The sequence below is a fragment of the Corylus avellana genome, chromosome 5, assembly GCF_965113065.1.
Source record: "Corylus avellana chromosome 5, dhCorAvel1.hap1.2, whole genome shotgun sequence".
Classification (NCBI taxonomy): domain Eukaryota; kingdom Viridiplantae; phylum Streptophyta; class Magnoliopsida; order Fagales; family Betulaceae; genus Corylus; species Corylus avellana.
In genome coordinates, this window is record NC_142494.1 from 11,752,347 (window position 1) to 11,767,560 (window position 15,214).

The 15,214-nt window shown below is 41.8% G+C and overlaps 1 protein-coding gene across 1 annotated transcript; it reads right to left on the reverse strand.

Annotated features, from left to right (window-relative positions):
- Window positions 1-8,576: 8,576 nt before the first annotated feature.
- LOC148585780 (uncharacterized) lies at window positions 8,577-10,147 on the reverse strand. Its single transcript, XM_088516744.1, is given in 3 exon segments — window positions 8,577-8,948; window positions 9,038-9,934; window positions 10,091-10,147. Coding segments are annotated over 3 exon segments (1,326 nt in total).
- Between the last annotated feature and the right edge of the window lie 5,067 nt (window positions 10,148-15,214).

Here is a 15,214-nt window from a genome sequence, read left to right on the forward strand (position 1 = left end):
GAAAATTGTCTTGTTGAGGGACAATCTCTAACCTGGTGATAAGGGTTATGGCAATATGAACATGGTCCATGGGGTGTCGGAATGTTTCCCCTCATGTGTAAAAACAAAAATAAAATAACAAAAAGAAGTTAAAATCAACAAGAAAATAAAAACATAATTAAAAACTTATGAAGATGCAGACTCGAATGACCCTACATGAAATGAAAAAGTATCAGATCCGTAATTAAAACAGTTCAGTGCTTGATGTGGTATTTTTGTGACCAAAAATATCAATTATAAAATTACCACTCGCAATAGAACGAATCCCGTAGGATAGGGCTATATTGAGGGTGTCGAACCTCAAGGACTGCAGGGGTTTAATTATCAAAATTTGAAAGATTAAAATTAACTTAATTCAGAAGAGAATGATTTGTTTGTGTAAATTTAAAGTGCATGAAAATAAAGAGAATAAATATATGAGAGAAAGAGAGTAGGGTATTGACTTCACCACCATCCGCACATCAATGGTTAACCATATTTAATCCTAGCAATTCATTCTATGCATGTTATAATTTAAACAAGAAAACACATGAAAATAATTTCATACAATCAATGGAATAGCATAACCCATCTTCGGTTGGCACGAATCATCTACCTAAATTACACTAAATTAGGGCGTAGTACGATTTGTCTTTCCTAGGTCTGGTCTATCTAACCCTATTGATTGCATGCCAATTAAGAACCATTGTATAACCATCATTCTTATAATCATAGAAAATAAGAATGCTTTGAGTTCAATAATAGTAAAATAATTTCTAAGACAAGATAAGAATTTTACTAATATTGAATTGGAATTAAAGAACAATTGCATTTAATATGAAGAACAAAAATCAATTGTAGCAATCCTCAGGGTTATAGAATCAACATGCATAAATTGAAAGGTAAAAATTAAATACAATCAAACCATTGTGCTTGGAAAGGGTTACATCAATATCCCACAATTGGTTTAGCCGCTCATGATCTTCTAAGCTCCATAGACAATTTACTGAAATTTTAACTCTAGAAAGCGGTGTGTCTGTTTACAAAGTTTAGAACCCTATTTATAGGGATTAAGAGAACCCTAACAACCCTAGAAACCCTGAGAAAATTGGAGGTCAGTCTCCCAGTCCAATTGGGAGACTGAAAGCCAAATCCACACTGGAAAAGGATTGCTGCCGTTCACCACAAGCCCATGTGAGCTCGATCTGAAGTTTTGTGCGCTCGAGCTTAGCTGTTGTGCACACGAGCGCAGGCATGCGCTCGATCCTTGGCCGTAGACGCTCGATCCCAGGTTCACTCGAGCTCAAGAATGACTACGCTCGATCCTAGATCCAGAATGCCCAACTTTTTGCCCTTTTAAGCCCAATTTTCAATGGTTTGTCAAATAAGACCTGAAACACAAAAACAAAACAAAATCAAACAAATAACAATGCTAAAGAATTAACATATGTAAATTAAAAGGCTTGAATGTGCAACATTTGGCGCTTATAACACCCCCGAATTTACATATTGCTAGTCCCTTAACAATACAAACAGAAAATAAAGTAAAAAAAAAAAAAAAGATAAATCCATCTTTCGTGGGATGTACGGTTGCATTTAGCGTATGCAATAAGCCTTTTAAACCCCTAGGAGTTCCCTAGAGGACGAGTGAAGTCTCGTGAGGGTTTTCCAGGAATGATACCCACAAACATTTCTCAACCATGTAGTTCCCAAGAATGCAATATAATGACCATCATGGTTCTCATTCATTAACAAGCTTAATAGAACAAACACCATCTTCACAATTTCAGGAAATTACAAATTAGCTCCAATCATGGTAATTATGAGATATTACAGGATTCAACTAGTGTATGTGACTCAACACATAGTCATGGGATTTCAAAACTAATCTCAATCATGAATGGATTAATACTCAAAATTCATTAGACTCCCCATCGCATAAAACAATCGAGGCAAAAATTCCCCCTTTTTTTTAGCACTTAGCTCCCTTAACCTTTCTGATTAACCCATGTATCGAGTGTTAGGCCAATGACTCCCAAACCAAACGGTTTTAGGGCATTAGGTGTAAGGACACCCCTAAGGACGTACTAACTCGGGTCAAGAAGGCTACGAAGCTAAGCTAGTTTTATTTTATTTTATTTTATTTTTTTATCAATCAAACCAAACTTCTCACTTTTTGACGCGAACACTCACTGCTTAATGAGGCAAGAGGTTCGGTTACTTGGTGGAAAGTTTAGAATGATCAAAATATATATATATATATATATATATATATATATATATATATATATATATATATATATATATATATATATATATATATATATATATTTTAGAGAACATATGCCAAGGTCATTTTTCCGATAAGTTACCCAACTACATTCCAAATATTAAAACCAGACATCACTGATGTTAGATTTTATGCCCCACAGACTACATGCTTGTGTGCTTGTGAAAATCAAATTGAAACAAGTAATATCTCATGCTGCCAATGAAAGTAACACAATTTGAATTCCTTAATCAAGTGATCATGTGTTTGTCATATTAAGCTCATCAATGAATTTCGAATCGCAACAGGAAAATTAATTGCATGCTCAGGACTAACATGTATGCCCACACCCCCCAACTCAAAATACACAATGTCCTCAGTGTGTGGAGAAAAACAATAAAGCAAGGCAAGGAATAGGAGAACCTAACCTCTCACTGCGGCGCAGAAGAAGATGCCCCCGAATTAGGTGGCAGCCATGCTAAAATGGCACGCAACAGTGCTTGCTATGCTGCAAATCTTTCATCTGCCAAGCGCTTGTCCTCCGCCCTCTAGGTAGTAAGCTCAAATTGGAGCTCCTGCAGTTCTTTGTGGAGGGACTCATATTGTGACATGCTCATAGTAACGGTCTCCGCCGCTCCCTCTCTTTCTACCGTCTCAGCTGCAGGTGGCTCATTGTGTAGAGGCTCATCAGCCTCCCTAACGACCCCAGCTGCTACGGGCTCTCGGCGTTGTATCAGCATGTGGGAACAACTCTGGTTTCACTGGATCAGTCCGAATTGAGGGTGAGCAGAAATAGGCCCATCAGCGGGTGTACCCTCAATCCCTCGAGTCTGAAGGATATGGGTGAGGAGAAAAGGAAAGGGAAGTCCCCATGAAGACGAACCCTGAGTGCAGTGCACAATCGTTCCTTCCCAAAACTTCTGTATCTGATCCCAAATGAGCTAAGGGATGGAAATCCAAAAGCCTCTCTAAAAGGCATACAGTGCCGCTAGGAAGGGACCGCGCCGCTGAGTTTTGGGTCCAAATGGACACACATTCCGCAGCAAAATGAAGTCCACAAACCAAAGCCAGGAAGGTAGCAAGAGCTTGCTTGTGCAGTTGCGGAGATCATCAGTATAACAGTCGTGGCAGATGTCGTCCACAATATGCTGTAGTGTAAGCTCGGACGGTAGGTCTGAATACCGAGGGGAGCCATCCCGAGCCAAAATATTTGAAGGGCACTCATGAGAACATTGCAAAGCAGTAGCAATGTCGTTGGTGGTCAGCTCAATGTCCATGCCCACCACAAACGAGGATAGGATGCCCGGCCGAGTACAATCGAATGTGAGATGGTGACAAAATTCTCAGACCAGGCCTTTGTAAGCAACGGTGCTGACTGGTTGGAATAGCGTTGTGAGGCCGCAGCGTTTGCATTCTTTGACCGCCCACTTGGTTGCTTGTAGGCTTTTGAAAACTGTGTCAATGGCAAACGACGTCTCCAAGATGAGCTTCCGTTGCTTCCCACGGCTTGGTGAAGGCTGGGCGGGGGCTTCGGGGGTGGTATCCTGAGCGGGGGAAGACCAGGAGGTGGAGGCGAGGGCCTGAATCATGCTTCCACTTGGTTAGAGCTTTTCTTCAAACACCTGATGGGCACCCCAAAAATGCAGTGGTGTAGAACCACTCTACACGGTTGCCCAACCCCCTACAAAAAGAAATAAATCCAACACAGAAGCAGTCCGTGTGTGGAGAGGATCCCACTGACTGCTTTTTACAAGAAAAAAAAATTAAGGTAAAAATGGGCACGGGGGGGTTTTGGGGAAGGTGGAATGGGGCAGAGAAGAGTGGACGGGGAGGGAATGTGGTGGCGGCGTTGGGTGGTTCGATGGTCGTAGGGGGGTGCGGCGGTGATAGGGTGGTGATTGGTGGCGGTGGACAGTGGTGAGGGGTGGGTATTCGGCTTTGGGTGAGTGCAGGGGTGGGTATTCGGTGTTGAGGAAGAAATGGGGGAAAGAAAGTGGATTGTGACCTAAAAAGGTCACATGAGACCTCTGAACGAGTGCGCTCGAGCGGGCATGATAAGTGCTAAAATATTCATATTTTCAGCCCTTAACTTGCATGTTTTATTCCTTTGGTTTTACTCAATTAGGCCATTTTAATTCCTTTATGTGTTTTTTTTGTTTTTACACGCTTTTGGAAGAAAATGAGGTAAAACTGGGTGATTTGGGCTCAAAGAGAGAAGATGGGCAAAAATTGGAACTCCCTGACACTGCGATCAATCGCAGGGTACCTACGATCGAGCACAGTACCCGAGAGGACATAGCACAAAGCAAGCCAGTAACGATCGAGCGCATGCTAGAAGAAGGATCGATCGAGCGCACACGGGCTGCGATCGAGCGCACTCGTGTGCAGGAGACAAACCAAGGTGGCGGCTAAGATGTCCCTATTTCCATATTAGGGTTTTCCAACTCCCAATTGTAATAGGATTGAAACCCTACGAAATCCCTAGGGTTTACTACTTTTCCAAGGACTTCTAAAGTCTATAAATAGACTCTTAAGCCTTTAGAATAGAGGTTTTTTTTGCAAGGAGAGAATAGGAGCTCGTCAAGTTGAAGTCTCGGGTTTATTCTTTTCCTTTCTTTTCTTTTATTTTATGAAGATGTTTAACATCAACTTTATGTGTAGCTAATTTAATTAGTAGGGCTTGATTGAAGCCTTAGTTATGTTTTGTTAATATTTCAATATTGGCGCCTTTGTGATGATCTTGTTGTGCTATTTAACTTCATTAATACCTGCTTGCATGAATTCCTCATATGTGTGTGCCCGATCAACATATGCATGTGGTATGGACTAGTTAGTTAAATCAATTTGGATGGCCAAGTCCTGGGTTTAGCATAAGTAACAAAAGAAATCCACGCCGGGTTCTTGGGTTAATCAACATGGGGAACCGTGAGTATATGCCATGCCCTAGGCCTCGTGCGTATGTCGATTTCCATAGAACATATGCTTTCCTAAGGAACAACTTAGTATAAATCATGCTGAATCCCTTAGGAATGAAAAGAGTTAGAGTAGATGCCATGCCTAACTTGTTGCTTAGGGAAATCCATAGCTTTAGGAGTATACGCCATGGCCTAAGGTTGACAAACATTAGATATGCATAACCTGATCAAAGCATTGGCATATTGTTATATTAGCTAAATATAATTAGTGGTGGATATCAAAGCCATATCCTTTATTATCATCACTTCAAAAATCAATCTTTGTTTTGCTTTTGCTTAAGGAATCTATTTTTAAACATAAATTCAGCAATCCTCGTGGGAATGATCCTGTACTTGCACCATATACTACTATGCTGACCTTGTGCACTTGCAGGTAAAACGTACAAATTATTATCTATTAATTTAGGTAATATTTTGCACAATAGGGCACCAGAGTGCGCTTGATCGCACTTGCGTAGAAGGGTGAATGGATAGGCGGGGGTACGCTCAAACACTCCTGATGGTGCGCTCGAGCGCATTTATGTAAGTGTGTGTCAGTGTTGAGCTGCTGCGCTCAATCCCACTCGGGGAAGGCTCGAGCGCAGACCCGTGTTTGGGATCGAGCGCACAGTGGGTGTGCTCGAGCCCAGGGTGCCAGTGTCTTAATTCAAAAAATAGACGGGATTCGTCAAATTGACGGATTCCACGTCTGTACCTAGCTCGAAGTGCTGGATGCAGGGCTTCAACCTTTGACTGTTGACCTTGAACAGAGTGCCATCCTTTGGGTCCCGCAATTCGACGGTGCCATGGGGCGACACCGAGGTGACTATCAAAGGACCGTCCCATCTTGAGCGAAGCTTCCCAGGGAAAAGCCAGAGTTTGGAATTAAAGAGCCATACTTTCTGGTCCGGCACAAATGTCTTGGGCAAGATATGTTGGTCATGAAAAGCCTTAGTCCTCTCCTTATAAAGGCGAGCACTATCATATGCATCTTGCCGCAGCTCCTCCAACTCTGTAAACTGAAGTTTCCGGTGGGGGCCGGCTGCTTGCATGTCAAAATTGAACTGCTTAATTGCCCACAGAGTCTTGTGTTCTAATTCCACAGGGAGGTGACACGCCTTGCCATATACCAGTCTATAGGGAGACATTCCAATTGGTGTTTTGTAAGCTGTGCGGTAGGCCCATAATGCATCATTGAGGCGCAAGGACCAATCCTTGCGGTCTGGCCTAACCGTCTTCTCTAGAATATGTTTAATCTCCCTGTTAGAAACTTCCACTTGGCCACTTGTTTGAGGATTGTAAGGAATGGCTACCTTATGTGTGATGGAGTACTTGAGAAGCAAGGTTTTGAAAAACCGGTTGCAAAAGTGTCTACCTCCATCATTGATGATGGCCCGAGGAGTACCAAATCTCCTGAAAATGTTGGCTTGGAGGAACTTCACCACAACCTTGTGATCATTGGTCTTGGTGGCAATGACTTCTACCTACTTAGAGACATAATCCACTCCTACCAAAATGTACTCATATCCACAAGACGGTGGGAAGGGTCTCATGAAGTCGATACCCTAGACATCAAAAATCTCGACAATGAGGATGGGGCTCAATGGCATCATGTCCCTCCGAGACATTGCTCCAAGGCATTCACATCTCTCACAAGCTCAGCAAAATTCATAGGCATCTTTGAACAAGGTGGGCCATGTGAATTCGCATTGTAGAACCTTGGTTGCTGTCTTCTTGGCACTGAAATGTCCTCCACAAGCTAGAGAATGACAAAAGGTGAGAATATTGGAAAATTCACTTTCAGGGACACAGCGTCGGATGATCTGTTCAGCACAATACTTGAACAACTCCTGATCCTCCCAAAAATAGAATCGAACTTGCTTGAAGAAGCGGTCCTTATCTTGCTTAGACCAATGAGAAGGAATCCAACCTGTAACTAGATAATTGACAATATCGGCATAACATGGCGGATTTCTCGGAGTAATTTCAAATAGTTGCTCATCTGGGAAAGAGTCATGAACAGGAACCGGCTGGGGTGTCTGAAACAAAATTTGTGACAGATGGTCGGTAACAACATTCTTAGTGCTCTTCTTGTCCCGAATCTGAATATCAAATTCTTGCAGAAGTAGTATCTAGCGGATCAACCATGGCTTTGTTTCCTTCTTGGCCAGCAAATGTCGCAGAGCAGCATGATCAGAAAAAATGATAACCTTTGATCCCAGAAGATATGAGCGGAATTTATCCAGAGCCAAGACCACAACTAACAATTCTTTCTCGGTGGTTGTGTAATTGACTTGAGCATCCATTAGAGTCTTGCTAGCATAATAGATGACATGAGGGAGCTTACCTACCCACTGTCCCAATACGGCACCCACAACATAGTCAGATGCATCACACATGATTTCAAAGGGCAACGACCAGTCAGGAGGCTGCATGATGAGGGCAGAAGATAACAGAGACCGGAGCTTCTGGAATGCCACTTGACATGCTTCATCAAAGTGAAAAGGGGCGTCCATAGCAAGCAAGTTACACATGGGCCTTGAAATTTGACTGAAGTCCTTGATGAAGCGGCGATAGAAGGCGGTATGCCCTAGGAAAGAACGGATCTGCTTCACTAAAGTGGGTGGCGGTAAATTTTCAATTAGCTCAACTTTGGCCCGGTCTACCTCAATACCTCTTTTGGACACTATATGGCCCAAAACTATACCTTCCTGCACCATGAAGTGGCTCTTCTCCCAGCTTAAAATCAGGTTAGTTTCTTTGCAATGTTGAAGCACAAGTGAAAGATTATGGAGACATTTATCAAACGAAGATCCAAAAACAGAAAACTCATCCATAAATACCTCCAAAAAATTCTCCACCATGTCGGAGAAGATAGACATCATACATCTCTGGAATGTGGCAGGTGCATTGCATAAGTCTAAGGGCATGCGTCGGTAAGCAAAGGTGCCGAATGGACATGTGAACGTCGTCTTCTCATGGTCTTGGGGATCAACTACTACCTGATTATACCCGGAATAGCCGTCTAGGAAGCAGTAGTAGCTTTAACCAGCAAGACGCTCCAAAATTTGATCAATGAATGGGAGCGGGAAGTGATCCTTCTGGGTATGGGAATTGAGCTTTCAGTAGTTGATGCAAACACACCATCCCGTCGTTGTGCGCTGTGGAACCAACTCTCCAGCTGAGTTCTCAATGACGGTGATGACGGATTTCTTTGGAACCACTTGAGTGGGGCTCACCCATTTGCTATCTGAGATAGGGTAGATGATGCCTGCATCAAGTAACTTGACTACCTCTTTCATCACTACCTCTTTCATGTTGGGATTCAGCCGGCATTATGCCTCACAGGAAGGTCGAGCATCTTCTTCCAAGTGGATCCAGTGCATACAGATAGAGGGGTCGATGCCTTTTAAATCTGCCACGGTCCATCCAATGGCCTCTTTATGCTCCTTTAACACTGATAGCAGACTGTCCTCTTGGTTCTTTTGAAGGTTGGAAGCAATGATGACCAGCAAAGTGTTGTTAGATCCAAGAAATGTATACCTGAGCTTTGCTGGCAGAGGCTTCAACTCAAGCTTCGGTGGAGACACTAGAGAAGGAACAGGATGAGTGCTTGATGTCACAGGTAGGGACTCCTTTACTACTCTCCATGGATGGAAGTCTGTACATGCAGCTCTTTCTAGCAAATCATGGACCTCTTGGATGTACTGGTCGGTGTTGAACTCTTCAAAGTCAAAGTAATTCAAGCAGGCTTCCACTGGATCCTTTGTCAGTTGACTAGTAGTGAATCTTCTACATATTCTTCAATGCTGTCCAAAAAGAAACACTCATTTTGATCAGGAGCATGCTGAAATGCAATAAAGATATTCAACCGAACCTTCATATTGCCAAATGAGATCTCCATGACTCCAGTTCGACAATTGATGCATGCATTAGCTGTGGCTAAGAAAGGACGCCCAAGGATGACAGGAACCAGCTTATCAGGATTGGGCATAGGCTTGTTGTCAAGCACTATAAAGTCGACTGGGAAGAAAAATTTATCCACCTGGATGATCACATCTTCTACAATCCCTCTAGGCTTCTTAATAGACCGATCAGCTAGTTGCAGAATCACTGTGGTGGGCTTCACCTCCCTTAGGCCGAGCTACTAATATACTGAATATGGAAGTAAATTCACACCAGCTCCCAGATCTAGGAGTGCCTTATCAATTTCCCTTTGTCCGATGATGCATGAAATTGTAGGAGCCCCGGGGTCCTTGAACTTCAGAGGAGTGTTGTGCTTAATCAGGGAACTCACTTGCTTAGTCAGAAGGACTTTCTTGGGGATGTTATTTCTGGTCTTCCTCTTTTGAGTACACAAGTCTTTAAGGAACTTGGCATAGGCAGGCACTTGTGCGATGGCATCAAGAAGGGGGACATTGATTTTTACTTGTTTGAACATCTCCATCATTCCTTGTATTTTCTCTCCTTGTTTCCCAAAGTGGGAAGGTGCCTTGAGACGTTCTGGGAAGGGGGCCCGTGGCTCATATGGAATCTCTGGAGTGGGAGCTGTTGATGACGAAGCCTCAGTGCTTACTTGCTTGCATTTATCATTCTTCAGATTCTGTGCAACCTCCGTGTGCTCATTCTTCTTCTCCTCCACACGATTGTCAATTATTCTTCCACTTCGTAAGGTGGTGATGGCTTGAACTTGCTGCTGGTATGAAGTGCCCTCATCTACCATGTAGTGCCCCTTAGGATTTACCACTGGCTGACTTGGAAGCTTTCCTTCGTCCCTTTTGTTGAGGGTGTTGGCAAGTTGTTCGACTTAAGCTTCCAGCTTGGCAATGGATTGGGAATGTGAGTTCACTATCTCCTGTTGATATTTCATCGTCTGCTTTATCTCGTCTGCCAGCTCACTCATCATTTTTAGCATCCGATCCTCAAAATTAGAATCTAAGGGAGGTGGTGCGGCCTGGTATTGCTACTATGGAGGTCGGTAAGTGAAATGAGGTTGGTAGGGCTGCCTGTTGGATTGAGCTTGATTGTGTGGCCCTCGGGCTGGGTTGCTTGAATTTGAGTTCTTCCATGAGAAATTTGGATGATTTCTCCATCCGAGGTTGTAAGGATTGGAATATGGGTCATTACCCAGTATGGAGAAAGCTGCATTAACTTGCTCATTAGCAACATTAGTAAAATTTCCAGCAGGAGGGTAGTTATTTACATGATGCATAGGACTTGAACAAAATGAGTAAGATTCATGTGGTGTGTGCATGTGGGCTGGATTAGGAGCAAAACCAGCAGTCATCAAAACTTGATATAGCTTCTTGGTGATAGCCTCAACCACTTGGTTGGCCATGTTTAGGGAATGGCTTCCTTCATACAAACTCTCTGTCTTGAGTGCTTTAGGTGCTAATGCCCTTCGTCTGGTGGAAACCTGCTGAAGAGAATTGTTACTCAAATTTTCAACATAGACCATGCTTCATCTTCGCTTTTTAACATGAATGTTCCCCCACAAGATGCATCTACCATTTTTTCTATTGGACTCAGTTAGGCCAACATAGAAACAGTGCACGAGCTGCCATTTCAGGATAGCATGGTGTGGACATGATCTAAGTAAGCCCTACAGCCTATCCCAAGTCTCATGGAAATCTTCTCCCTCATATTGGGAGAAGTCAGCGATAGCTCTCTTAGTGTCATTGGTCATTCCAATGGGAAAATACTTCTTAAGAAATTCTTGCTGCAATTGAGCCCAAGAAGTGATAGAGTTAGGTGTTAAGGACTGGAACCAATGTTTGGCTTTTTCCTTAAGGGAGAAAGGAAAAAGACATATTCTTAGGGCATCCTCAGTGAATCCATTCATTTTAATGGTAGAACAAATTGCTTCCAAACCACTGAGGAAGTCATAAGGGTTTTCAGTGCTAAGCCGTAGGAAAGAAGGTAAACTTTGTATAGTCCTGGGCTTAATTTCATAATGGGCTGCCGTAACCTCTGGCAGCCGGAGACATCTGGGAGTAGTGTAAGTGGTAGGAAGATAATGATCTTGCAAAGCTACGTGGTTACAGTCTCCCATGGTTTTAGTGGAGCGCTCTTCTAGCAAATTAGGAGTCCTTTGGGATCTAATTTGTCTAAGAGTGCGTTCAATTCCAAGGTCGCAAGAAATTAATGGAAAAGACAAAGAACGGCGACCAAGCATAAACAAAACAAAAAAGAAAAAGAACAAGTAAGCTAAAACAAAGGAGTAAAGCTCACAAACGGCCCTTAGATGCACTTAGGGTTTTGGATGCAGGTTCTGCAAGTGCGCTCGATCGCACAGCAGGGTGTGCTCGAGCGTACTGCCGCAGATGGGTGCAAGCACAGGAGGAGAGGGCTCAAGCGCTGCTAGCTTGGTTCCTACTGGAGTGCATCCGTGCGCTCGATCGCACGCGATCTGCGCTCGATCGCAGTCACAGAGAAGGCAGCTACGGACCTATTTGCAAATTCTCAAAATAAAATAAAAATAAAACACAAAAAAGAATTAAAGTTAGCAACTTAAAGTAGAAAAATAAATTATTAAGCTAAAATCGATCCTTAAATTTAGATAATGAAACCGTTAAGCAGTCCCTAGCAACGGCGCCAAAAATTGATGTGGTATTTTTGTTACCAAAAATATCAATTATAAAATTACCACTCGCAATAGAATGAATCCCGTAGGATAGGGCTATATTGAGGGTGTCGAACCTCAAGGACTACAAGGGTTTAATTATCAAAATTTGAAAGATTAAAATTAACTTAATTCAAAAGAGAATGATTTGTTTGTGTAAATTTAAAGTGCATGAAAATAAAGAGAATAAATATATGAGAGAAAGAGAGTAGGGTATTGACTTCATCACGATCCGCACATCAATGGTTAACCATATTGAATTCTAGCAATTCATTCTATGCATGTTATAATTTAAACAAGAAAATACATGAAAATAATTTCATACAACCAATGGAATAGCATAACCCATCTTCGGTTGGCACAGATCGTCTACCTAAATTACACTAAACTAGGGCGTAGTACGATCCGTCTTTCCTAGGTATGGTCTATCTAACCCTATTTATTGCATGCCAATTAAGAACCATTGTATAACCATCATTCTTATAATCATAGAAAATAAGAATGATTTAAGTTCAATAATAGTAAAATAATTTCTAAGACAAGATAAGAATTTTACTAATATTGAATTGGAATTAAAGAACAATTGCATTTAATATGAAGAACAAAAATCAATTGTAGCAATCCTCAGGGTTATACAATCAACATGCATAAATTGAAAGCTAAAAATTAAATACAATCAAACCATTATGCTTGGAAAGGGTTACATCAATACCTTACAATTGGTTTAGCCGCTCATGATCTTCTAAGCTCCACAGACAATTTACTGAAATTTTAACTCTAGGAAGCGGTGTGTCTGTTTACAATGTTTAGAGCCCTATTTATAGGGATTAGGAGAACCCTAACAACCTTAGAAACCCTAAGAAAACTGGAGGTCAGTCTCCCAGTCCAATTGGGAGACTGAAAGCCAAATCCACGCTGGAAAAGGATTGCTGCCGTTCACCACAAGCTCGTGTGCGCTCGACCCGAAGTTTTGTGCTCTCGAGCGCAGTGTGCTCAAGCTTAGCTGTTGTGTGCACAAGTGCAGGCATGCACTCGATCCTTGGCCATAGACGCTCGATCACAGGTTCGCTCGAGCTCAAGAATGACTACGCACGATCCTAGATCCAGAATGCCCAACTTTTTGCCCTTTTAAGCCCAATTTTCAACGGTTTGTCAAATAAGACCTGAAACACAAAAACAAAACAAAATCAAACAAATAACAATGCTAAGGAATTAACATATGTAAATTAAGGGGCTTGAATGTGCAATATTCAACGCTTATCAGTGCTGCTGTCTGGATGTGCGATCAATCGCACTGGCTAGTGCGCTCAATTGTACTGGTGCGCTCGATCACCCTGGAATGGGCACTCGAGCGCACCTCTGTAGACAGCACAGAAGCTGCTGCGTAAACCAGAAAACAGAAAACTAAATTAAAAATAAAAATAAACTAAGGGAAAAAAAAAAAGTTCCAAACAAAATCAAACAATCCTTGGCATCGGCACCAAAAACTTGTTGTGCCAAATACCCACCTAAATTAATAGGCGAATATTTGGTATGTTTTAACTTGCAAGTGCACAAGATCAAACGATAATATAGTGTGGTAAATACGAGATCATTCCCATGAGGATTGTTGATTTTTCGTAAAATTGATTTTCTAAATTAAATATCAAGATTGTCACGAAATTGATATAATGAAAAGGAAATAAAGATAAATGGGTAGGGCTTTGATATCCACCACTAATCATACTCAAGTAATATAACAATATGCCAATGTTCCAATCATATCAAGATTACTTAATGTTTGCCAACCTGCATGTGTGTCTACTCCTTAAGCTATTCATCTCCATAAGCAACGAATTAGGTATGGGTGATCAAATTCTTTTCTTTCTCAAAGGATTTAGCATGGGTGTCGACTAAGTTCTTCTTTGAAAAAGCATAAATTTGTGGAAATCGACAAACACATGAGGCCAAGGGCATGGGGGTCTACTCCCGGTTCCCCATATTGATTAACCCAAAAATCCCAATGACGAGATTCCTTGTTACTCTATTAAGCCAAGGACTCGATCATCCAAATTGACTTAAATAACTAATCCATACCACATGCATATGTTGGCCAAACACATTCATATGAGGGATTCAATAAAGTAGGAATTAATCAAGTTAAGCATCACAATATGATTATCACAAATGCGCGAATATTGAAATATTAAAGAAACATGATTAGAGCTTCAATCTACCCCTACTAAAGTATTTAGTTACACATAATTAAAATAAAGGGAAAAGAAATAACCGAAAACAACACCTGGAAGTAGCCTCCAAATTCTCCTCTCTAAACTTGTCTTTTTGCTCGTGTGCACGAGTGCGCTCGATCACATACCTGCGATCCATCTTTACTTTTGGGCGCTTGAGCACTGCTGCACTCGAGCCTTCCTCTTTATCCAAGACTTCTAGCTTTTTCCTAATTTTGTCCTTTATGCTCGAACTTTCTAGAAATGCTTCATTTTCTTCCAAAAACCTATAAAACACAGAAAACACAAAAAGGAAATAAAATAGCACAAAATAACAAAACTATGAAATTAACAAATGTAAATTAAGGGGCTATAATATGAATATTTTAGCACTTATGAATAGTTATGTCTGAGTACCTTCTCATCAGATGGTCAAAAACAAGACCTTTGTTTACGTGGAAAATCTAAGCACAGAGACATCCCCACATCGGAGGAAGATGCCCCACCAAACAGGCGAACCCTAGCAGATGAATCTCCCTTCTTTCAAACTAGAGGCACCTTCGGAGAATGGTCGTCGGAAGCCTTACCATTAGGAGATTGAGGATGACAAGAAGAAGACATGATCGCCAAAAAGAGAGCTCTCAAGAAATTTGGTAAACAAAGATTCAGAAAGAATGAAGCGATGAAGTGTGGAAAAGATGGGAAACCGTTTATAAAAAGATAAAACCTCAAATCTAGCAATGGAGCATTTAATGCAAAACCATCATAAGCCTGCAGCTACACCTAAACCGAGGGAGCTCGTGACATCTTTTCTCTCAAAAGACGCAACGAAGAGAGCCATTCAATAGCCAACACCCCGCTCAAAAGCCATGCACTTAGACACAACCCACTCAAAGAAAAACACGTGGAAGAGGCAACAACGCATTTATGAGGATGCGTAGAAAAGATTTGAAAGATCAAAGATCGCACCTAATTGCCGGATATCTCAGACATGCGATTGTCGGGTTCCATAAATGGATAAAACGCCAAAAATAATGGCTTCGATGAGTCGAACCAGACAGAATATCTGAAGAACTCGCCATCATGAAGAAAAAGAGGAAACCGCGCATTAGAATTCTCTTCTCTCGAGGCCTTGACATAAAGA